The sequence below is a fragment of the Schistocerca nitens genome, chromosome 8 (genome assembly GCF_023898315.1).
Source record: "Schistocerca nitens isolate TAMUIC-IGC-003100 chromosome 8, iqSchNite1.1, whole genome shotgun sequence".
In the NCBI taxonomy this organism is placed as follows: domain Eukaryota; kingdom Metazoa; phylum Arthropoda; class Insecta; order Orthoptera; family Acrididae; genus Schistocerca; species Schistocerca nitens.
In genome coordinates, this window is record NC_064621.1 from 114,106,180 (window position 1) to 114,130,906 (window position 24,727).

General features: G+C 41.2%; 1 protein-coding gene across 2 annotated transcripts in view; it reads left to right on the top strand.

Moving 5' to 3' along the window:
* Positions 1 to 24,727, top strand: part of LOC126198989 (myogenesis-regulating glycosidase-like) — a 210,321-nt gene that overhangs the window by 60,853 nt on the left and 124,741 nt on the right. Inside the window, exon 1 of one of the 2 annotated variants that reach the window (XM_049935657.1) lies at positions 22,651 to 22,903. The exons of the other annotated variant lie outside the window; for it this stretch is intronic. Coding sequence (XP_049791614.1) covers positions 22,888 to 22,903 — 16 coding nt within the window. The 5' untranslated portion in view covers positions 22,651 to 22,887. Of the gene's footprint in view, positions 1 to 22,650; positions 22,904 to 24,727 lie in introns of those variants that run through there. 2 annotated transcript variants of the gene reach the window in all.

Consider the following 24,727-nt stretch of genomic DNA (forward strand, 5'->3'; position numbering starts at 1 on the left):
ACCAAAAGCCAGCTGACGCACCAACCAACAAGATCAGTTCTGCTCCACCCGACCAACAAAACGACAACAAGATGACAATAGTACAACGTTCTGGATACTGGTGCCCAATCCAGCCACGTCAGAATAAACATCCACAACTACCAACAACACCTCAGCTGTCGAACTACACGCCGTGCTGGACAGAATCAACATGACGAGGAAAATACACTGCCGAAAACTATCTCAACGACCAGGGCAGGTCACTGGAACGTCAATGGCCACAAGGCAGAAGTTACCGCTGGTACACTTCTAATGAAGGAATGAATATTCACGCCTTTTGCCTTATATGAGTATATTTTGTGTGGCATAATGTTTTCTTGTTACCAATTTTTTTTTTTAAGTAAAGTACGTTCTAAATCGTTTGTGGACCAGTAATTTTGTGGGGGAATGTTGATTTATTTGTGCAGGTTTCTTTGTGTGTTGTGTTCAACTTTACAGTACATGGGAGGCCGCTCTCAGATTATATAGTGTGTATTACTATCTCATTATTCTGTTAAAGACCTGCAAACTGAATTATGAGAATATGAACGGTATCAGAAAGACGTCTTGTGAGAATTTTAATTGTTTTACAGTGTTCTTTGGGCTAGTGTACGACCACGTGTCGGTTACTTACCTTATACAAACGTTAAGGTGCCCTTTTGCAATCCAATGCTAGTAATTGTAGTGTGGATCCGTATTATTTGAGATACAATTACAATGAACGATTTATTTTTGTCAGGAAGGTTAGTAATCTTTAGAGATCGTTTAGAAATGAACCGAGAGTGTCAAGCATTCCACCTACCTCATTTCTTCCCGTAATTTGGTACTGTTTTAGTATTTTTTGCATTAAGGTAATCTTTTATATCAGATCTTGCCCCTTGTCCTGATTTTCGTGGTAATGACAGCAGTAATACGTGTTCCACTGTCCAGAATTAGCTATGTACTCACATGTTGCACAAATGTTAAGAAGTAGGTATTGTACTGTTCGCTCCAGAAAGAAAATTCCGCGTATGTTGCTTAATCAGAGGTTTCACTTAATAGTAATAAACCAGACAGTTAATTAACTTGATAATTTCACCACTTTCAAGTAGATCTCGATCCACGCCCTGTGTTGTTCTAACTGCATGTCCACGTAATTGAAGTGGTGTGTACAGTGTAGTTGAGTGAATCGTCCTTTATCCTTTCCATTATTTTCCAAGAAGAGGAAGTTGTGACTACAATAATGAGCTCAGCGAGGCCATTGCTGGTAAATTCTGTAACTGTATCGGCATCGTAATTCAAAATTTCAAAATGTGTAGAATATGTTGCATAGAAAATATTGTATATTTTGCAGCTACTATTTTACCAGTTTTAGGATAAATAAATGCAGATTGTCACCAAACTAAATTTCGTCAACTGCTCGAACCCCCCTTTGCCTAATCCTAATGATTCTGATTTCACTCCACAATTTAAACAATTAGCGCACTTATTGAATTAATAGCTACAAGCGAGATGAGTGAGTAAGTTAATGAATGAACTTATGCCAGTCCAAGTGATAACATCAGAGCTCCCGCTACATTTACGTGTTGCTTCATGGTAACTCGCCCCATTAATGTTATCCAGTTCGCACGTAATTTGGTAAAAGGTCGGTATTGACCTGTGTTTGTAATAGTTTCTCGGGTGTTTGCCTAGAACGGCTGAAGTCGAGTTCTTAACTACGAGGAGCGTGCCTATAAATAAAATATCGTTGAGTCCTTTAAATAGAAAAACCAGGTGGTGAAGTTAAAATGGTACAGGTTTCCCCACATGGGAAAGTAGGATAACACACATAAATATAGTTCATGTGTGATACAGATCAGACTCCAAGCGCAAAAGTCGATATTGGCATCTCAGTATCATTACTGAATATGTTGTCCTTGGGCACTGTTGCACATTCTGCACCTGTTATTCATAATGGCTACCAAACCGTTGAGTAGTCCTTGGATGATATTGCCCACTTCTCTCTTAAAGCGGCTTTCAGTTCTTCCACAGTTTGGGGAAAGGGTGTTCGCCGAGAAAGACATCTATCAACAGCAGCCGAGTCATGTTATACAGGGTTTACGTCAGGGTAGTGTGCTGGTCATTCCATGCTTCAATATCTTCACTTTCCACTGTGTCCGATTCCTCAGCGATGCTGTGGGTACTGTGTGGGCGGACGTTGTCGTCAATAAACAGAAAGTGAGGTGCTACCGCATCGCAAAACACACAGACGTGATTCAGAATAATGTCGCTGCAATAACAGCGCTATGCTGTAGCGTTATCTCGCAGAATGATATGCAGAGGTGTTTGACCATTGCACATGATGCTTACACACACCATAACGCCTTGACCATGGTCATGACGTTCATGAACGTTTTATGGTGTGCACCGTGTTCCATTCCCTTTACACACTAACTGGTATACAGAATCGCTTGCCACAGTGAAGCAGGATTCGACGAAGAATGTCACTGTGGATCATGGTTCCTGATCCCAACCAATATGCTCCCTGCAACAACGAACTGCATCTTGACGATGTTGTGCTTGCATTCGGATGCATTTAACAGGCATCCCGTCATTGAAATCAGACTGATTTAATCACCGAGAAATGATTCTGTGGAGACAAATGTACCAGTACCTAATGCAAGATCTGCAGCGATCTGTCCAGCTCCTTTTCACAACTAGCACGTACTGATCATCTCATTGTGTTGTGGTCGGCCTCTGACCACGAGCATGCTGTCGCATAGCATTTTAACATTCATTTGCCTTTTCATAATGGCGGGATAATACTTTTGGACACACCTATTACTATGACACAATAGTAACACTTTGACTGGCTTCTATCGTCCAGTTGCTCGTCCACGATCGCAAGCACTGAGATGATGTCTTCAATACACGTTGCCAAACGACAAGGGAAGTCGCACTAATTATTTCCACAACAATATTCGTCGAAGACCATACTGCATCAGCTGTCGAATGCAATTTTATGAATAAAAGCTGCTCTAAAGCGGTTTATTTAAAAACGAAAATTTTAGTACTGCAGCTGACATTTTTTACTCGGTTATTAGTAAAAAATAAAATACACGAGCTAGAACTGAGACCAAACAAATACCGAAAATTGTCAGCTATTCATAACTAAAATACCTGCATCTGTTTTAACCAGTCGGTTTTTCCCATCCAGGAAATGTTGCGTCAGATTTATGAATGAAACAGTTCGTCTAATGGGCTATGACGAAGCTCAGCGTGGAGGACGATATTCTATTCTGCCTAAGCCGTACAGTAAATGCAGTTTCATCTCTTAAAAAGGTTACGTGAATCACACGAATCGCTTTGCAGTATTCCACGAACCCATCGCGTCTTCACACTTCCCTGTACATTACGTCGACGAAGTTCCTGGTACGTGAAACGGAACTCCCTAATTATAGACGAATTCACTGAACGTACCTATGTGTTAATGTAGATAATCATATATTTCTACAGTTCACAATGTTAGTATCCTTTAATAAAATGAGTATGTTCGTCTACCACATCTGATGTAATTTGATAAAATACAACTTTTCCTTTTACTAGATATAATCCGAAGAAAATGTCATCAGTTAATAATGTTCCTGTAAACGTGACGTAGTTCTGACGTCACGCGAAATGTCGACAACTGCATGATCGCCTATCGACCTTGTGACAAGGAAGGATATGAATATTTTTTCTCCTCGGTTCACTCGCAGCAGTTTAAGCCGTCCTCTGAGGTTCCTGTCTAACCACGCCCTCAAAAGTCGCTACATATTTGGAAATAAGGAGATAAACATGTGTGAGAAGAAAAAACACAAATTTTATCGCACTCCATTTTAGCCGCAGCATTAAAGCTCTACTCATACCTTCCAGCCTAACCACACACCCGTAAATCGCCACACATTCGGAAATAAAGAGCAGAATATTCGTGACGGTTTTCGTTTAACCACACACTCGAGAGGCGGGACATATTCGGGAATAAAGAGCCAAATATTTGTGAGAAGAAAGAATATGACTTTTCTTCTTATTCGTTTCGACCACAGCAATTTAAGTTGTCCTCCTGGGTTCCTCCCTAGCCTCAAGCAGGGAGACAAACTTTATTCTGGCAGATTGTTTTAATCCAGGATGCGCATATGACAGGCAGGAATACACTCACATGCAAATGTAGTATTTTGGTCGATATCAGCCGATAATACAATGTTCTCTTTTGCTATACTCCACTTTATATCACATTGACATCACATTAATTAAATGGTGACAGCTGACTGATTTATGACTCCCTCACCCTACTCCCACATATTGTTCTGCCCCTTTGCCAATAAAAGCCTCAGGTACTCCAGTAACGCCATCCCACATTATAAATTTGCTTGATGATAAATCAATCAATAAATTAACCCTCCCCTCCCACCCATCCCCACTCATTTGGTTGGCTATTGGGCGGGAAATCGATTGCATTGTATGGAATATCGTTTAAACAATTTCTGATAGACAAGGCAATGAGTGGAATATTGATTGTTTAAACAGTTTGTTGAACACATTGTGGTCTTCATTTACATCTACATGAATGCTCTGCAAATCACATTTAAGTACCTCACGGAGGGTTCATCTAACCACCTTCACAACTCTCTATTTCTCCAATCTCGTATAGCGAGGAAAAAATGAACACCTATATCTTTCTATACGAGCTCTGATTTCCCTTATTTTATCATGGTGACAAAATATTTTCGCATTCAGAGGAGAAAGTTGGTGATTGGAATTTCGTGACGAGATTCCTCCACAACGAAAAAAAACTTTTGTTTTAATGATGTCCACAACAAACCATTTCAGTGACACTCTCTCCCCTGTATCACGATCATACAAATCGTGCTGCTCTTCTTTGGACTTTTTTGATGTACTCGCCAATCCTATCAGGTAAGAATCCCATACCACACAATACTACTCTAAAAATGATGGACAAGTGTAGTGTAGGCAGTCTCCTTCGTAGATCTGTTAGATTTTCTAAGTGTCCTGCCAATAAAACACAGTCTTTGGTTAGTCTTCTCCACAAAATTTTCTGTGTGTTCCTTCCAATTGAAGTTGTTCGTAATTGCAATTCCTAGGTATTTAGTTGTATTTGCAGCCTTTAGATTTGACTGATTTATCGTGTAACAGATGTTTGACGCGTTTCTTTTAGCACACATGTGGATGACCTCACACTTTTCGTTATTTAGGGTCAATTGCCAATTTCCGCAGCATACAGATATCTTTTCTAAATCGTTTTACAATTGTTTTTGATCATCTGATGACTTTACTAGTCGATAAACGACAACATCATCTGAAAACAACCTAAGATTACTGCTCATATTGTCACTAAATCGTTTATATAAATAAAGAACAGCAAAGGGCCTCTACCATTACCTTGGAAAACACCAGAAATCACTTTTGTTTTACTATACTACTTTCCATCAGTTGCTATGGACTGTGACCTCTCTGAGAGGAAATCAAGAATCCAGTCACATAATTGAGACGATATTCCATAAGCACGCAGTTTCACGACAAACCGCTTGTGTGGTACAGTGTCAAAAGCCTTCCAGAAATCCAGAAATACGGAATTAATTTCAAATCCCTTGTCAATAACACTCAACATTTCATGGGAGTAAAGAGCTAGTTTTGTTTCACAAGAACCATGTTTTCTAAATCCGTGTTGACTGTTTGCCAATAGACCGTTTTCCTTGAGGTAACTAGAATGTTCTAACACAATTTATGTTCAAAAACTTGCTGTATATTGTCGTTAATGATATGCGCCTGTAATTCAGTGGATTACTCATACTACCTGTCTTGAATATTGATGTGATCTGTTCAACTTTCCAGTCTTTGGGTGCGGATCTTTCTTCGAGCGAATGGTTGAATATGATTGTTAAGGATGGAACTATTGCATCAGTATACTCCGAAAGGATCCTAATTGGTATACAGTCTGGAGCAGTAGACTTGCTTTTAATAAATGATTGAAGATGCTTCACTACTGCGAGGATATCTACTTCTATGTTACTCATGTTGGCAGCTGTTCTTGATTCGAATTTTAGCATATTTACTTCTTCTTCTTTTGTGGAGACGTTTCGGAAGGCTGTGTTTAGTAACTCTGATTTCGCAGCATTATCCTCGATAGTATGTGCATTGCTGCCGCGCAGAAAAGGCATTGATTGTGTCTTGCAACTATCATACTATACATTCGACCAGAATCTCTTTGGATTTTCTGCCAGGTTTCAAGGCAATGTTTCGTTGTGGAAACAATTATAAGCATCTCGCATTGTAGTCCACGCTGATTTTCGAACTACGGCAAAAGATTGCCCATCTTGGACATTTTGCGTCTGTTTAAATTTGATATGTTTTTTCGTTGTTTCTACAACATTGTTCTGACCCATTTTGTCTACCAAGGAGAATCAGCACCATCGTTTGTTAATTTGTGTGGTATAAATCTCTTAGTTACCGCCGATATTATTCCTTTGAATTCAATGCACATCTGGTCTACAGGTATATTGTGTTATGATTTTTGAATGTAGTTTACTTATTAATTTAAAAAAATTGTCGAGAAAATGACTGTACGTATGGAATACTGTTTATTTAAACATTCTGTGGAAGACAATGCAGTATGGAATATTTAAACAATTGTGGCACTTTGTCTTCTGATCGCACAAGGAATAATGTCAATATAACTCACCACCCATCATTATACTGTTAAAAATCTTTCACACCAACAGCAGAGCATTGCACGCCCATGCCCTGACCACTTTACATGGCCAGCCACTTCATGTATTCCTGCACGTGCAGGCCGCACTTTACCTGGAAGTAGCGCTAATCCACGTACAAAGTGTCATGTGCTGGAAACACTTTGGTATTTGATACCTCATAAATTCTTGTAGAAAAATATGATTTCTCTAACAATCTCTCTCTTTCTCACCCTCTCAAGTTGTCACGTTCTGCCATTTACCATTTCCAGGCCTGCATGTGACATCGACTGCGGTCAGACCCAACGGCAACCCAAGTAGTGTTTACCTCGTGAACCCTGAGCTGTGGATGTCTTCGAAATATTGACTTATTCTACCAGATTCATTGACTAATTACTTAAATCGATACCCTTCGCATGAGACAGTTTTTTCGTTGCATCGTAGTGGTGGTTCCTAGGATTGGACTGTTTGGCAGGGTTATAACCTGCAACTACCCAGTTTACAAACCCTACCGAACGTTTTTTCCGATACCTCCTGTCAGCGGATACTGGCACAGACAGGTCTTTTGGTAGAAAGTCCATTGCGTTGGAGGTATCTGAAAATTTCAAATTTAAGCTCACTTGCCTTCTGTGTCCTTAAACAATCTGCAGATGTGGTATTAGGCCAATATTCTTAGATTTTCTCACGCTGCTGCTAGATATTTCGCACGCTAACAATTAGTAATAGTAATTCATTATATCTCTGTACCTCGCAGAAAACGTAACAGAGGTTCTGCAAAATATCCACGGAGTTATAGGCGAGAGAGGGTGATAGTTGATTGAGATTGATCACATACAATAGATGGTGTGCTATGTGAGCAATCACTTCGAAAATGCAACGATAGATTAAAGCTGTAAGAAATGTGCAAAATCCTATGACCAATATAATAGGTTTTCGTATATACAGGGTGAAGCGAATTTCGCGCACTCGGGCTTCGCAGTGCCACTCCTCTCATGACAGCGATAAAAAAAGCCTGTCACAAAATTTCGTCCAGCGAGTAAATCCAACAGAAAAAGGACGTTAGAGACTGGCAACTTGGAAATACTGTAACCACATATATGATAACTACCTCTGTTAGCACATATTTCTCGTGCTGTAAAGTTAGTGCAGTGGGTAGAGCTTTGGATTAGCGTGCAGGAGATCGATGGTTACATCCTTAGTTGAGGCACATTTTTTTTATTTGGTAAATGTAGTCCATGTGGTACGGTATCTGGCATCTTAATCGTCAACAGAAATTGCAGCGGGTCCTCTAGAAAACATTTACACATACATAAGACAATCATAGAAATGGAAGATTGGTCAGCTTTGAAAGAATCTCTTTTTACGTCATGGGCGTGAATTTATTCGCACCACTTCATCTACCAGATGCGGAACCAGTTTTCATTGTAGTCTCTTCCAATGGTCCCATAGCTTAGTACCAACTATTATTCCTGCTTCGTTCAGATCAATTACATTTCGTTAGGGGCTTACAGTACCAGTAAGACTAACAATGTGCTTTGCTAATTTTTTTTTATAGCTGGCATTTGAGGAGTCACGCTGTGAAGCCCGAGTGCGCGAACTTCGCTTCACACTATGTAGTGTTAAGAGACTGGAAAACATCAAGCAAGTAATTGAGGACGTAGGTTGCAAGTGCTACTCTGAGATGAAGAGGTTGGTAAAGGAGAGGAATTCGTGGCAGGTCACATCAAATCAGTCAAAAGACTGATGAGTCAAAAACAAATGTTAAGCTTTCTGGTAGAAATGCTATCTGTGATCTGGAATCAAGTCTATCCATTTAGCCATATGTGTTGGATCCTATGCGAATGTCTTTTAGTGATTACAGCCACTGGTGAATCATATGCATGGTACTCTCATATCTCGAAATGAGTCATCTTTTTCGAACCAATCTCCTAAGGGCCCCATAAAGCAAAACTCCAACGATAATTTAGACAGTCCCTCTTCAGCTTGTAACTATTTCTCAGTCTCTGCCCCACACTCCCTGCAGTCCTTTCCATATGATCCTCCCAGTTTCCATAGAAACTGAGCGGCAGTCGTAGAGTGCTGTGTCTACCATCTTATGCATCCCATGGAGAAACACAGTGACCTCAATTACTGCGTCAGGACCGTGTTTTGACCACTCGGTGGAAATGGGAACATATTGTGGTAGGTCCACCAATCGTGCACAATTGTTTAGGACAGCGCCAAATGAAGCTTTCACCTGTAAAACAAGGCAGTAGAAAAGACAGTATGAGCTATTACGACGGTGTTTCTTATCAGGAAGATTAGGAATATCCCACATCATATGGGAACTGGAAAAAGAACTAGAATTTTCCTACTGCTTTGCAGTGAATTTCCAAACTACATACAGGTACTCCAGTCTGAAAGGTGTCTGTGTTCTTCAGACTGCATTCCTCTCTGTCTCACAAACAGTTCCTCTATCATTGTTATTTTGTAATATTCAGCAAAGAAAAACTGTAAACTATTAAAACTCCACTACGTCACTTAGTAGAGAACTCGATAAGATGTTACCACATCTCGTTCTTCAGATACAATGAAAACAAATACCGTTTGTGTGTTCACATCGAGCATATGTGGCGATCCTATTAATTATACAGGCATTGGTCCATTGTAGCAGGTGGCCTGTGATCGAAGTCACTTGCACAGACCAGTGCATCCCTACTATAGGAGGATTATATCCCACAGACTATCGACTACAAGACAGGGTTCCTGTGTTGTTCTTTCATAAGTAGTTTGATACATTGCTTTTCCACTGTCACACATCCGCACAGAGTATGATTACAGCTTTGCAGACCACCATACATTTTGTTTTCTCGCAATGACTTCGAGGTCTGTGTCAGGTGCTAAACCGATATTAAATCATTTTGATCCGTTTGGTCTCACAGGAAGCTAGAGAATGCAGGATTTGAACTATGCTGATCCCACAACACACAGCATGGTTAAAATAACAGAGAGGCGGTGTTTCTTATTCACAAAAATGTTGAAGACATTGTAAAAAGTGCAAAATGGAAGAGTTTTCAGGATTGTGGAGCGTTTCCAAGCAGCTGGACAAAGGTGATGACCACTACATTTCATCTCATCGTTCTCAGGAGCTATGTAGCAAAATCTAAAGTTACATTTCAAGGAGACCAAGAGCATTATATTGCAGCCATCCACGCGATCACTGTTTAAGTTCTGGTCATCCACAGACGGTGTTGCTTCCACCAACACTCTCTCCACCTCTCTGGGTACACCAACTTCAAAAAGCACTGTCGATGTAGGTGGGTAGTCTTATGTTGTCACGTAAAGCTGAGGTCTATGCTGGCTGTGAAAACCTATGGCTGGTAAGGTCTTGGCTGATGGACCAGACTGTGTCCCACAACGACCGTTATCCCACATTCATTCCTTGTCCTTACCCAAATCTCCAATACCCAACCCAAGGTGTGATGCGATCATTGCTGAGGGGTGCGTGGCACATAGGAAGATGTGCTGTGAATGGAGCCTCAGGGATACCAGGCGACCTACCTGAGTATTTAGCCTTACACTGCCTGGGGTTTCCGTGGTGTGGACCGATTAGATCCCCAACTCTCGTGGGACCAAAATAGACCCAAAAGAAAATAGCAATACTGAAGGGCAAGTTAGGCACTAAAATATCTTGGTTGGAACTGATGGAAAACATCCCCTCAGCTGAACAGGGGAACAGATCTGTTCAAGAAGTTGCAATGGTTGTTAAGAAATTGGACCATATTAAGATCAGAGGCTTGTCTGGGACTCAGAGCAGGAAACTTCTTAGAGAACAAAAGCTAAAGGAAGGAAAAGAGTGGCTTCCTAAACAAAAGTGAAGGTAACTGAAAGGGCTTGAGCCCAAGTCCTCTAAGAAAAGATTGTCCCAGGGCAGTAAGAGAACAAAGGAGGAATCCAAGACTCTCGCTTCTCAGGATAAGGGCATCCAGAAAAAGCTGAGGCAACAAATAGGGAAACAGACCTTTAGTAGTGTCGTCTCGGTTTTTAGGATGGCAGTTATCCAGCAAGGCTATCCACTGATCAAGATCATCTCACAGAGGGACGAACATATGCAAATGGCTCTCTTTGAGAAGATTGGGGGGGACACTGGTCCAGGACCAAAATTCAGGAGAGTCTATCTGGATCACAGTGCTCTTATCTTTGTCTGTGAGGGGGTGGGTACAGTGGACTGGCTTACGGAAAATAGGTGCCCGTAATTTCACCATGTGGGATATGAAGTTGCTGGTAAAGACAGCGGCTGGTCTCTTCAAGACCACCACGTGCCAAACCTCCTTAAAGATACCTCTCCAGAGAGATTGAGAAAATAGGGTCTGAAAACCCGAATATCTCGACAGAGAATTGCACGGTATTCACCCAGAAGGTTGCACCTAATGGCCACACTAGTGACGGAAGTCGGAGAGAAGTCCCTGAAGGCAATGTGGGAACAGGAACTGAGACTATTCTTGGGGTTGTCGCAGGTTGCCGTCAGGGTAATCAAAGTTATCAGAAGCGACATTGGCGGCAAGACGGAGTGTGAATGTGCTGCAGATAATTCTGCAACACAGTAAAGTGGCCACAGCATCCCTAAGTCGTCTTCTGGGAAGACAAGAATGGGATGTGGCCCTGATTCAGGAACCCTAATTGTTGTGTCTAGACAAGACAGCCTAGACACAATGAGAGGAAGCCGAAAGGCACACGCTTAAACTCACGCAGGCTGGCGTGAGGTCTGAAACAGGATACGTAATGAATGCTATAAAGAAAAGTACGTAGCTTCTGGAATACTTAACTTTAATCCACATTTGTAGAACATCTCTCGTTACGGTACATGCTTCATAATACTAATTATCAATTGAATACGGCGCCTTGCTAGGTCGTAGCAAATGTAGCTGAAGGCTATGCTAACTATCGTCTCGGCAAATGAGAGCGTATTTGTCAGTAATCCATCTCAGGCAAAGTCGGCTGTACAACTGGGGCGAGTGCCAGGACGTCTCTCTAGACCTGCCGTGTGGTGGCGCTCGGTCTGCAATTACTGACAGTGGCGACACGCGGGTCCGGCGTATACTAATGGACCGCGGCCGATTTAAAGGCTACCACCTAGCAAGTGTGGTGTCTGGTGGTGACACCACACTAATTTTATATAAAGGGGTTGTATTGGGCCTCGGCAGCGTGAGAGGTAAGCTGGTTTATGCTAGAAATATAAGAAACTCCAGAATGTGCATTTATGTAAAAAATTGAGTCCCTTTCATGCTGATGGCGGACTTTTGTTCTGGGGACTTATAGACCATCAGGATGTGGCAACATGAGGAAGATATCACGAGGGAGTTTGTAATGGCCTCGATATACCTTCCTTACGAGGGCTGTGCTCCTCCTCCTCATGAGGTGAAGTGACTGCCAGAAGCGTGTGCACAACAGGGCGACCGACTTTGGTTTTAGGTGGTGCTAATGCCCACAACTTAGTGTGGGGCAGCACCGACACCAACGGTAGAGTTGAGAACCTTCTAGAATTTCTTCTAGCTAATAACTTAGAGATCCTCAATAGGGGCAAGGAACCTACATTTAGGAAAGAGGTAATTGACATAACGTTCGGTTCCACTTTAATGGATATTTATGTCAAACAAAGTCATATGGCTTTAGAGCTATCATTATCAGACCATATTTATATTAAGGTTGAAATGGGCATTAGACCATGTCCTATAGGAATCCCAGGAAAACCGACTGGGAGGCGTATAGGAAAGACCTCGACTCAAGCCTATCGGAATCAGTACTTTGATAAGGAATCCGGTAGAGTTTGAGGAGGTAGCAGATGCAGTGACCTCTGCCATCATGACCTCATACCATGACAACTACTCAATCACCAAGAAGTGCACGAATAGGGAAGTATCTTGGTGGACCAATAACTTGGAATCACAGAGGAAACAGGTACAAAGACTGTTTAACCTTGTGAGAAGGAAAGAACAATTGGCAGAATATTGGGAGGCCCTTGTCAAATACAATCTTGCAATTAATCAACCAAAGAAGGCGTCCTGGAAGGTATTCTGTGACTCCTCAGGGTACCGCTGTTCAGGTCAGGCTTCACAAAATCCTCACTAGGATACCAACTAACCCAGGAGGAACTTTAAGGAAGGAGGATGGGGATTACACAAGGACACCACATGAAACGCTGGAACTACTCCTCAAGACTCATTTTCCTCAATGTACTCTGACAGACAAGATACACCAGGACGAGATCCCTGCGAGATATCGGCTTTGATGTATTCGAAGGGAGAACTGGGAATCTGCCAGAGAGTGTACTGACCATAGTAAAATCCAATGGGCAGTGGGAATATTCCAACCATTTAAGTCACCTGGCCCAGATTTAATTGTTCCATCGCTCCTGCAGCAAGCAGGAGGGAACTTAATAAGTTTCCTACGTAGGTTATTTAGGATTAGACTAGCAGCAGGAATCATTTCTAACGTCTGGAGGGCCATGAAGGTTGGCTTCATTCCAAAGCCAGGGAGAATTGATCATACCAAGGCCAAAGATATGAGACCAATCAGCTTGTCCTCCTTTCTTCTTAAAACATTAGAAAAACTGGTCAACATGTTAGGTAGAGGTGGTTAACTAGGGTCCCTCTACACAGAAACCAACATCCATACCAACCAGGAAAATCGTGTGAAACTGCACTCCACCAACTCGTTGGAAAGGTGGAGAAAGCACTACACTTTCAGGAAATAGACCTCTGCACCTTCTTGGACATGGCAGGGGATTTTCACAACACAACCTTCGAATCCATGGTTAAGCGAGCAGAGGTGCATGGCTTGGAGACCACCATTTGCAGGTGGATTAGAACCATGCTTAGTGGTGGAAAGGTAGAAGCCACCACGATGCAAGAAGAAATGGTGATCAACACCGCCAGAGGCTGTCCACGAGGAGGGGTCCTGTCCCCTCTACTGTGGAACATTGTGATGAATGAACTCATTGTATAAAACAACAGTAGACAGTGCTTTTGCCAGGGATACGCAGACGATCTTGTCGTTGTAATACATGGCAAATTTTGAAGTAGAGTCAGAGCTATGGCACAAGGAGCATTGAACATTGTGCAGAATTTGTGCAGGAAACAGGATCTAGGGGTCAGTCCTAAGAAGACTGTTGTAGTACCATTTACAAGGAAGGAGATCCAACACACATACTGGAATCTCAAGCTACTCAATGAAACTCTACCAGTGAAGGGGAGAGTGAAATATCTAGGGCTCACTCTGGATGAGAAACTATCGTGGACCCCTCATATAAGGAGTACTTGTTGCAAGGCGAAAGGTACTCTAATGAGTACTAGGAGAGCTCGTGGTAAAAACTGGGTCTTAAGCCCAAAGAATATGTACTGGATGTACACCACGGTAGTAAGAACTATGATATGGGGCTACAGTGTGGTGGAAAACGGTAGAACAGCATCTAACTGCTAAGGAGCTTGTTGAGGTGCAGATATTGGCCTGCTTAGTCATTACAGGCGGAATTAGCAGTACACTCACTGCTAAGATGGGAACCATGGTCGACACGTCTCCATTACACCTGTGGGTAAAGATGGAGGCAGCAGCAGGAGCACACAGGTTAAAGACTGGCAAAATCTGGAACTCACGGGGTTTCCAGGATCTCACACGAAAATACTGAGTGAGGTAAGCACAGGAATGATTGGGAAAATGCCGGCCGACTATAGAGTAACTCCCAGCTGCTTCAACAAGTCTTTCAATGTAGTAATTGGAAGTTGAGAGCTATCTGAGAACAAATTTTCACACCGTACTGGGGATATAGCCTGGTTCACTGACGGTTCGTAAACGGACCCAGTTGTTGAGACTGGAGTACACGGAGTGCAGTCTCTCTAGGGAAGATTGCCACTCTGTTTTAAGCAGAAATATCTGCTATCAGTGTGTGTGTGGAGGAGAATTTGGGGAGGTGCTATAGAGGTCGTAGTATTTTCATTTTTCCAGACAGCCTAGTAGCCCTGAAAGCACTGGCAGCCTCTGCAACAAGATCATAGATCGCGGCAGAATGCCACAAAGTCTTTGTAGAGATAGGGGAAAGCAATACGCTAAACCTATTGTGGGTCCCTGGTCACTCAGGGATTAGTGGTAATGAGCAAGCCGATATGTTGGCCATTTAGGGGTGATGATACCATTTATTGACCGGAACCTGCCCTGACAATCACCAAGGCGATGATCAAAATAAAAATAGGATACTGGACAAGGAGACAGTAGAATATTGGGCTAAGGTCCTAAAGCAAAAACAAGGTACTGATGCCGAAGTCATGTTCTAAGAGAAGTCACTCAGTCCTGAACCTGAACAGGGGAGAAATGAAACTCATGATTAGACTATTGACAGGCCCTGGGAACTTCAAAAAGCACCTACATACTATGGGGATAATAGAAGAAGACTCCAAATGTAGGATGTGTGGTATGGGCAAGGAAACCGCATCGCATTTGATCTTAGAATGCGAGGAATTGCAGATTAAAAGACACAGAATATTCGGATCAATCAGACCTGAAGAAATTGTGTCTAACAAAGCACTCGTAAAGGCTCTCTTTGCACTGTTCAAGGGCATCGGTTGGCTTTACTAGAGAGACAGGGAACGATACCAAACAATAAACTCTGTTTAGGTGCGGGCGGCAGCGGGCTTGAACAGTGATATTGTTTTTGCTTCCTTGATAAAATCAAATCAAGACTCTCTACATTTCTAACAAGTGGTGTCACTCAAACATTACGTGGTAATAAAAGCGTACTAGTGGATGCATGGAGGGAAAAGACATCGTCCATATGGAACAATGTACCTCAATAAGTCACACAGTTGCTAGTGTGATCAGTTATAGCAGTTTTACCAATTTTTCTGTAATTTCAATGGCAATCAATGATATGGCAGCATGCTTCCCAATTTCTGCATCATCGCTAATCCACCATTCCAGTACTTTGCATGTACCATAAACTAGATATCGAATGTAGCTGGATGACAGTTCATTTATGGTTAATTCTCAAACATATTCATCAATGTATACAAGACAGCATCCTACACCGATGCAATTTGGTTATCTACATATTTCTAGTTCTTCGATCATAGTGCGTATTTTACATTTACGATTGCTCATCTATTCCTATGTGGATGAGAGACACAGAGCATTCTCGCATTCTTAGGATGAAGCTGGAGATTGAAAAATCTCCCCACATTGTCTTTGACCAACACTTCCTACAACAGTCACGATTTAATTTGCAGCTGACTAGAAGTATGAGGGTACTATACCCACTACGGTCCACGGCTCATGAAGGAACAGAGCGAGATGAGTCCATAACTGTTCAGTGAAGACTGTTCTACTTCAGTCTTACTGACGGCACCCATTTAAGAGCATAGTATCTCTCCAGATGCGAGCATGTCGAGGTAGTTAGCACCCCTTGTCGGTGTACAGTAGATCTGTAAGTGTTGTGATGAGGTAACAGGCAGCTAAGAAGAAACATGTGGTTTACGCATGGTGAAGTTCCATAAGAATGGAGTTTAAAGCGTTGTACATGAATCAATTATGCTATTAATTCTGAAGTATTTTTCTAGTGGCTGGGGCCAGTACAGGAAGGTATTAGTATGAGAGAAATGATCATAGAACATAAACACATGCTCTTCTAATGCGACACGGTTCTGCACTTCAACACCCTACGATGATAAAGCCATGTGGCTGCCGAAATATTAGTCATTTGGAGTGCAGTGCTCTTAGTACTCTAATGCTGGACATGTATATCGGACATCTGACATACTTCCACCCTGCTATTTTCTATCCCACTCACCACAGTGGCAGACTTTAAGATGATAAAACTACCTCCTTCTGCACCAAAGAAAGACGTATTGCCTTTGTCAGACATGCACAATATAGCTTTCTCGAGGTGCATAGCACCCACTGCTCACATTACTGTTCAGAAATTATACGATGCTCGCATCTGTCCTATAAAATGAGCATCAGCAGAAGAAAATGCCTCTTACAAGGAAATGAACACCAAACAGCGGTGATTGGCATGTGCAGTTACACGTCGTATGGCTGCACGAAATGCATTATTCAATATGGTGGCGTTGCTGTCAGTGTTTCTCCGAGTCATAATCCGTAGGTATCGGTCATCCACTGCAGTAGTAGCCCTTGGGCGGCCTGAGCGAGGCATGTCATCGACAGTTCCTGTCTCTCCGTATCTCCTCCATGTCCGAACAACAAAGCTTTGGTTCACTCCGAGACGCCTGAACACTTCCTTTGTTAAGATATTTTTTACAGATGTAAATTTTTTTACAGGTATTAAATATTTTTTACAGATGGGTACAAGATATTCTACATATCTTCAGCAAACATTTGACACACATTTAGAAAACTTTCACAGATATATTTACAAAATATTTCATTAATAAAGACAATCTACTCATACAACAAATCAACAATAATCTACGATACGTTCTCAGCGAAAGAAAACTTCCTCTTTTCCTCTCCTGGAGTCAACAACACTCTTACTATTTCGCCTTTGTCTACAGTATCATCGTCTGGAATGGCAGGAAAAATAAACACAGATTCACTGCCTCGATATAAACTCGGCAATCTGACTGCCACTTCTTTTCTCCCACTTCTGTTTCAATTCCGACAAACTGCCCATTTCGCTGTTACCCCCGTATCACGTGTAAATAATTCACAAGAAAGGAAGCCTCCACATACAGAACCGCTTCCTCTGCTCTGCTGCTTTGGTCATCAGTGGGTGCTGCGTCATTATTCACAAGCAATTCAGACACTGCATCAGCGTTATCTCTCTTTCTCACGTCGATGCCTTAAATGGATTTTCCTGGCACAACAGCTAATTTTCGCTTTCGTTGGACACACTGTGTTATTTTTCATTCGGTAGCGAAGGTTCTGAAGCATATTTTCAAAACTCGAAGACCAGGACTCTAAAGAATTGTTTTGAGAACTATCTCCATCAGACAGTTTTTTGAGGACCCTTTCAAATGGCATTAATCCCACTGCAGGGAATGCACTTCTTATATTGTCTTCTTCAGTTTTTCACACTTTTTTAAGTGTTTCCTTCAAAAGTGAGAGGAAAGCATCTTCCGATATTGGCGCACGGGAGCTTTTCTTCCATTGCGCAAGTACTGGACGCCCAGCAGCTTGTAAAGGTCTGAAGAAACGTTGATCTAATGGCTGTAAAATATGGGTACTGTTAAAATAAAAGAGATTTTATTCTTATCACATTCATCAATTACTCGCAGCGAAATGTGACTTGAAAGATTGTCTGCTATCATAATTTTCTCCCGCTCCATTGACTTCAGGTAAGACAGTGCAATAGTAATACATCAGTCTTCAAATGTAGACTGATCCAACCATTCACTTTTATTGCGGTTGTAGCGGGTTCCTTTGGCACCTCTTTCTTGTTAGGTGTCCCGCAAACGCTCCGATTTATAGACCGCATGGGGAGCTAACAGTTTTCCGTCCACAGTGGCAGCCGTCATTACTGAAATACTATTCTTAGATGATTCTAAGATCTTTTCAGGCTGTTTTGTTCCCCATCTAACCATCACACGATTCCTCCCAGGGTCGTCACACAGATTGGTCCCGTCATAATTGATTACATTTTTGCGATCGATATGTTCCGTTTTTTCAACAACATTCTGGAAATATGATTTCACTGTCTCATAACTCACTTCAGCACATTGTCTTTTAATGTTCTCAGAAGAGCGGACGCTTAATGCGGCAGGGTGACGCTGTATGAATGAAAGCGACCACTAAACCCCTGACACGTTACAAGGAAGGCGTTTTTCCCTTCGTCCATATTTATCAAGATACCCTTTCACTATGTACCTAACATCATTAGAGGTAAAATGAAAACTCCAACGTGCAACTCTTAAAATACGAACTGTGGTCTCTTCAATGGTATTTAAGACAGTAGGCCTTCCAAGCACTAGAGTGTTTGTATTATTAACTTTATCCTCTAATGCTGAACGTGGTACATTAAATTTGCTTGACGACTTTCTGTACAAGAGTTTTCCTGATCTTACAGCAGCAACCGCCTTTTCAAGGTATTTCAGGATCATAATTGGGCCTAGGAAGAGCACCAAGCCCCCTTTTGTAAGTACACGGCATTGTCCGATATTAATCCATCGTGTGTAGTTATCCGTAAATAGTTCACTAGACATTAGCGAATGTGAGATGTGGAGACAAACCGTATTCACACTTCCTTCTTAACATTTATGTAAGTAAACTATAAGCAAATTAAGCTTACTAATTTTTTCTATTCTTGTACTATACAATGACGAAAATATTCGCAGAAAAATAACTAGCAATTATTGTGCACTGCACTGTAATCTGCTACACATCACTGTTTCAACTTCCAACCGCAACAGTGTGTGTTCGCATATGCTAGACAATACGTAATATGCAAACGGCAAAATGCGCGCATGATAGAAGCTTGCATTCAGTGATATTAACGTAAGAACAGAAATACGCTGTTCCCGTCCGAAATTACTCCTGTGTCCGATATTTCGCCGTCTTACAGTACCTCAGAGACACAGAAATTTATTGACCCTCTTTAATCTTTCCGCATGTGTGTTCATGAAATGTGGAGCATCTTTTATATTTCTCATATATTCCGTTTTCTCGGAAGATATATTAAGATTTTCTTTATTTTCTGCAGTTCTTTTCTAAATGTTGACTTGTCTTAATTGCTATATCTCCTAATCATATGCGACACTATCAGTAAAAGTTAAATAATCACTTTTCAGATTTCTCAAATCTTATTATCTCTATGGAAATCCAATATTCAAGGACACAGTAGAGTAAAATAGGGGATAGACAGTGTCCTTGTCTAGCATTTATTCGCACCTCAAAGGTTTTACACATCTCTCCTAAAAATAAATTTAGAACTCGTGTTTGCTGAATTGTATTTGTTGGTTTACCATCCACAGAAAACTCTTCCAGTATTTCAAACAGAGATAATGTGTCAACTGAATTGTGTGTCTTTTAAAAGCCCACAAATCCTGCCACGTAGAGCATGCATCTGTTACTCTCTCTTGTATTATAAGCTTACGACATAGGATCTTCTCCACATATGACCTTCCCATGCGAAATACACGTTGATACTCCCTGATCTTTTCGTCTACCTGCTTCTCTAGCCTACTGACTGGTAACAATGATATTTATCTATAGTTGTTGGCATCAGATTTATGTCCTTTCTTTTATAAGTATGTAAAGTTTGAATTAATGTGCTCTTTCAATCATCTGTTAATTCTTCTCTAAGCCATATATTCCGCATTCTTCGTTTACAATAGATTTCCGTGACCCAGTTTCCATAATAGTGCAACAGTTCCATCTTCACTTGCTGTTTTGTTGTTTTCCGTATCTTGAATGATTCCTGTAAGTTCCTTCTTGTCTAGTGTCTTTCGTTCTGGAAAGTTCAGCAGTTGAGATGTGAAGTCTCTCTTTTGGTTCGTCTCAGTTTAGTACGTCTCGAAATATTTAGCTAATAATTTACTTATTTTTTGGATAATGCTAGTTTTCAGTTTTCTTTTCGAAAAAAAAAATATTTGAGGGGTCATACCTGCAGAGGTAATACCTATTTGTACACTCTATGGAAAAGTAATTTTTTTTTTTTGAAAATAGGGGGTAGAAAAATTTCCGCTACCAGTCACAGTACAAACTTATTTATTTGTCACATGACCAGTTTCGAGCTTGCGCCCATCTTCAGGTGTTTATACATTTATGTACATGTTTATATGCTGTAGATCACTGTATAAATACAAAAACATTATTTGCTAGTGACTAAACAGATACAAGTGGTACAACTGTAAGTGGCAAAGCAGCGTTTGTCGAAAATATATATCTGTACTTACATAAAAATGAAGCATCGTTATGTAAGTACAGATCTTTATGTATGTACAGGTATATTTCCGACAAATGCTGCCTTACCACTTACAATTGTCCCACTTTAATCTGTTTAGTCACCAGCAAATAATTTTTTTGTATTTATGCAGTGACCTAAAGCAAATGAACATGTACATGAATGTATAAACACCTGAAGATGGGCGCAAGCCCGAAACCGGTCGTATGGCAAATAAATAACCTTTTATTGTGTCTGATAGCGGAAATTTTTTTATACCCTATAAAGGAACAGTCACGAAGTTCAAGAGCATCCACTATGGATAAAATTCATTTTCTGAAAATATTTTTCTTTTTGACATAATTGATTTATATTACATCTTTGCTGTTTGTCGGCGAACATCCTGAATTGTGAAAACGAGTTTTCTTTCTTGTTCGATACCACTCTTGTCATGCCTTCTTCCATTTTGTCTGAGATTCCCGCCATCCGCGCTTCTCCTTGTCACAGCTGTTTCTTCAACAAATGTAAACGTTCTGATCTCCGTTTCTTCCCACGTTCGGGCAACTATGTGTCAGAGTTGCACGTGAAGTTCTTTATTGGTTGTTATATTTTCTAAATAGAATCTTTCTATCCTTTTTTTATAATGTTTAACCGATTTGGAGACATGAACTTTAGCTTGACACATGTCAAATTGTGGTCTGTTTCGATATTTATCGCTATTTTATCCTTCATATTCATAATGATTTTCTGATTTTACGTTGATATCGCCACATGGGCTATTTGGAATACCCCAGTTTGGCAATTTCATGGATTTCTGTTTCCGGGGCAACCACTTGTAATTTGTAGACATCAGTTTCTTTTAGCAGGGTAGGCACAGTTCTGTATATACTATGCGACTTCCATTTGTTCGTTTGTGTGCTGAAAAGTACACAGTAATTTGGTTAAAATATTTCTCTTCGCAAATTTGTGTACCTAAGTCTTCCCCTACAGTTTTAGTATTATGATCTGAAATATTGTGGCACTCCCGATTCTAGTAGTTCCCAGAAATCTTTTACTTTCTTTCTGTACGAGCAACAATTAATGTGTGTGTTTGATTCCCACGCCTCACCATTAGCAGCGGAAATCCTTTCGTAGATGCAAATTTCTTCACAGTATGAATAATTCTGTTGTTCATACCGAAAGCTGTCGCCTTTCGTTATAAGTTTTCCACTTAGCATTTATAAATCCTACAATTCTCGAGTTTCATAAAGTTTACCTCTTTGAATCTTGTTTCTTGTAGATGTAAAATTAATGAGTTCTATTCATCAAGGATTTTGGTGAGCTGTTTCAATTTTTCTTCTTGTAAAAGTGTATTGATTTTTAATGTAACAAATAAGTATTTAGGTCTCGATAGTATTTTAGACTACTCGTTACCAGAAATCTATGACTCTTTCTTACCTTAGCATGCTGGTTTGAGCTCCCAAAAATGAAACGACTCAGCTGCATCGTTTGCTGCAATGACAGACCCACCTTTTAATTTCGGCCTGGAAACATTTCTTTCGTAATTGTTCTCATCATGCGTGGTTACTGAAAGTATGTGGGGGAATGTATTTTTGCATTCCAGAAGTTAACATTGTGAGACTTTAGTCGCAGAATTCATTAGAACAGCTGCTCCTGACATGACCACCAGACGCCCATTCCAGTCACATTACTCAGGATGCACCGAATGCTAGTACAGACCACGAGATGTTCGTCTCCGTACATCACCCCGATTTCAGTTCGTTTATTACTGAGACAGTCAGAGACAAGTGGGTTTTTGCAGCAGCCATTCCTAACGTCAGTTAGCTATTTTGTGCAAGACCGTATGAACAGTCACAGCACCTTAGGTTACTACCATAACCCCTCGTAAGTCCAGGTGAAGCTCTCCAGCATCATAATACTGTGTCCACCGTCTTAACATTTGTGGCTCGGTGCATGTTTCTAACAGGCGTTCTACTGGATGACGTCGTATCCGCAAACGACCTTCGACCTGGACTAACAAAAAACGTGGTTCCGTCTACCATGTAACGCTTTTCACGTTGATCCACCGTACAGTCAAGGTCCCGCTCTTCCAGCGGAACCGTGCAGACGTGCAGTGAGTGCTCTCTCGTAGTACAGCGAATTAATTGCAGATCTTCGCGGTAAAAACCCGTCACGTGCGTGATTAATAGCCACAGGAGTGAGTTAACACAATGATCTACTAATAAATGCCAATTCTGCGTGCAAAGTTTCGAGCTTGAAGTGTTTTTCTGGTGACTGTCACAGAACTTGCTGCAGTGCTGTATGTGGAGCCGTTCAAGTAAGTTTACATGCTGCGGTACATAAATAACACTAATAATTCCTAGGAGACTTTATGAACTAACACTGCATGTTTGTAACATCGGAGGGCTTGAAAGCTCGTAACATTGTGTGCAGGCAAAAGTATGTCAACAAATAATACGCTACTGTCTCGTATGTGTGGCGCGTCTCGCAGTTTTTAAAATATCAAGCAGAGTAAAACAGCATTCATGGTAATGGAAAAAGCGGTGTAGGTTCTGTTTATTTCCAGAGCAAAATATTTTCGCGAAATGTAACGCATAAAACGGATGTTGTAAGGTTTATATGGCACGTAAATAAAGATAACAACTTGGAGACCAAATTTTTAGATGAAAGACGATTACTCTTAAAGCAAACTTACAGAGGGAGAAAGACTTACAAACTAAAATTAATTGTGTGCTACTGAATCTTCAGCATGTCGGAAGAATGTACGAAGTTTTAAAAGTAGAACGGTGGCGTCAGCGTCGGCTGCTGTTACGCGGCTGTGGTAGTTCCTCGATCGGCTTGTGGCGGCAGCACAAAGCAGCCGCTGTGGCTGTCATCTGGCGGAGACAAATGGAACTGGCAGCACACATGCGCGTTGACATTTGGGAGTTGGCTGCCTGTCCCGGAAAACGAGCACCTAGTACGCGGAGTGGCGTTCGCTTCTAGCCGTAGGTGAAGGAACTACAATTACGCACACTTCGAGCAGTTGCCGACTGCCTAATATGCAGCAGGACGTGAAATAGCATCCATCATTATTTGAAATGTAAATTAACGTAATATTGACTCAACTAATGAATCGAATACAGATAATTTATCGCTGTGAAGATACATTAAACCTCTGGTGCAAGTCCATCGACTGGTGGTTGATTAACGGAAGTGAGATCTTCTCGTTTTCTGAAGTCGTTTTCCTTCTGATTCGAGTCTTCATAATAGGACGTCGCAAAATTCGACTGCTCCCGTAATAGCCTTTATACAGGGGGTGGACAAAAAAATAATAGAACCATCAAATCCCAACATATTACCAGACCTGATAGGGTGTAGGAAAACCGCTGACATTCTAATCGGCTTCCAATCGTCTCGGAATGGATAAATACAGGGAATCTTTTACAATATTTCGCGCAAAACAGTCCAGATAACCATGAAGACGGTCGATAACAAACACAAGGCGTTCACTCGAAGTAGACACAATAGGTTAAAAGATTGGGATCCGGTGAGTATCGTGGCCGAGGTAGGCAACAATTCATCCACGTGTTCGCAAAACCGGTTCTCGACTATGCGAGCTGTTTGAACAGCAGCTCCTTCCCCATTGAACACAGTATCACCGTTGAGGAACAAACATTGTACCACGGCGTGCATCTAATTAGCCAAATGGTCGCATAAACTTTGGCAGTAATGCGACTTCGGAGAGCAACCATGGGTCCCAAGCAGTACCATAATGCAGATTCGAAAATCATTGCATAAACCCCACCATGTTTCACTCTTGGGATGTAAATTCGACCAGAAGCTGGCAACAGTGTAAAACAAGACTCATCCACCAAATGACTTTCTCCTGTTGTTCCATATTCCAGGTTTTATGGCTTCTACACCACGTTTTCCTGTTACGGGCATTCACATCACTGATAAGTGGTTTTGAACATATCAGCAAATTAGTCTACTATATCTATTTTCATTTAATGCTTTCATATGGCATCATATGATGATTAAGAGAAAAAGTGTTCATTCCACGAAAGCGTGTAATCAGAATAATAGCTGGAGCCGACCCAAGGTCACCTTGGAGACAGTTATTTAAGGAACTCAATATATTCACATTACCTTCGCATTA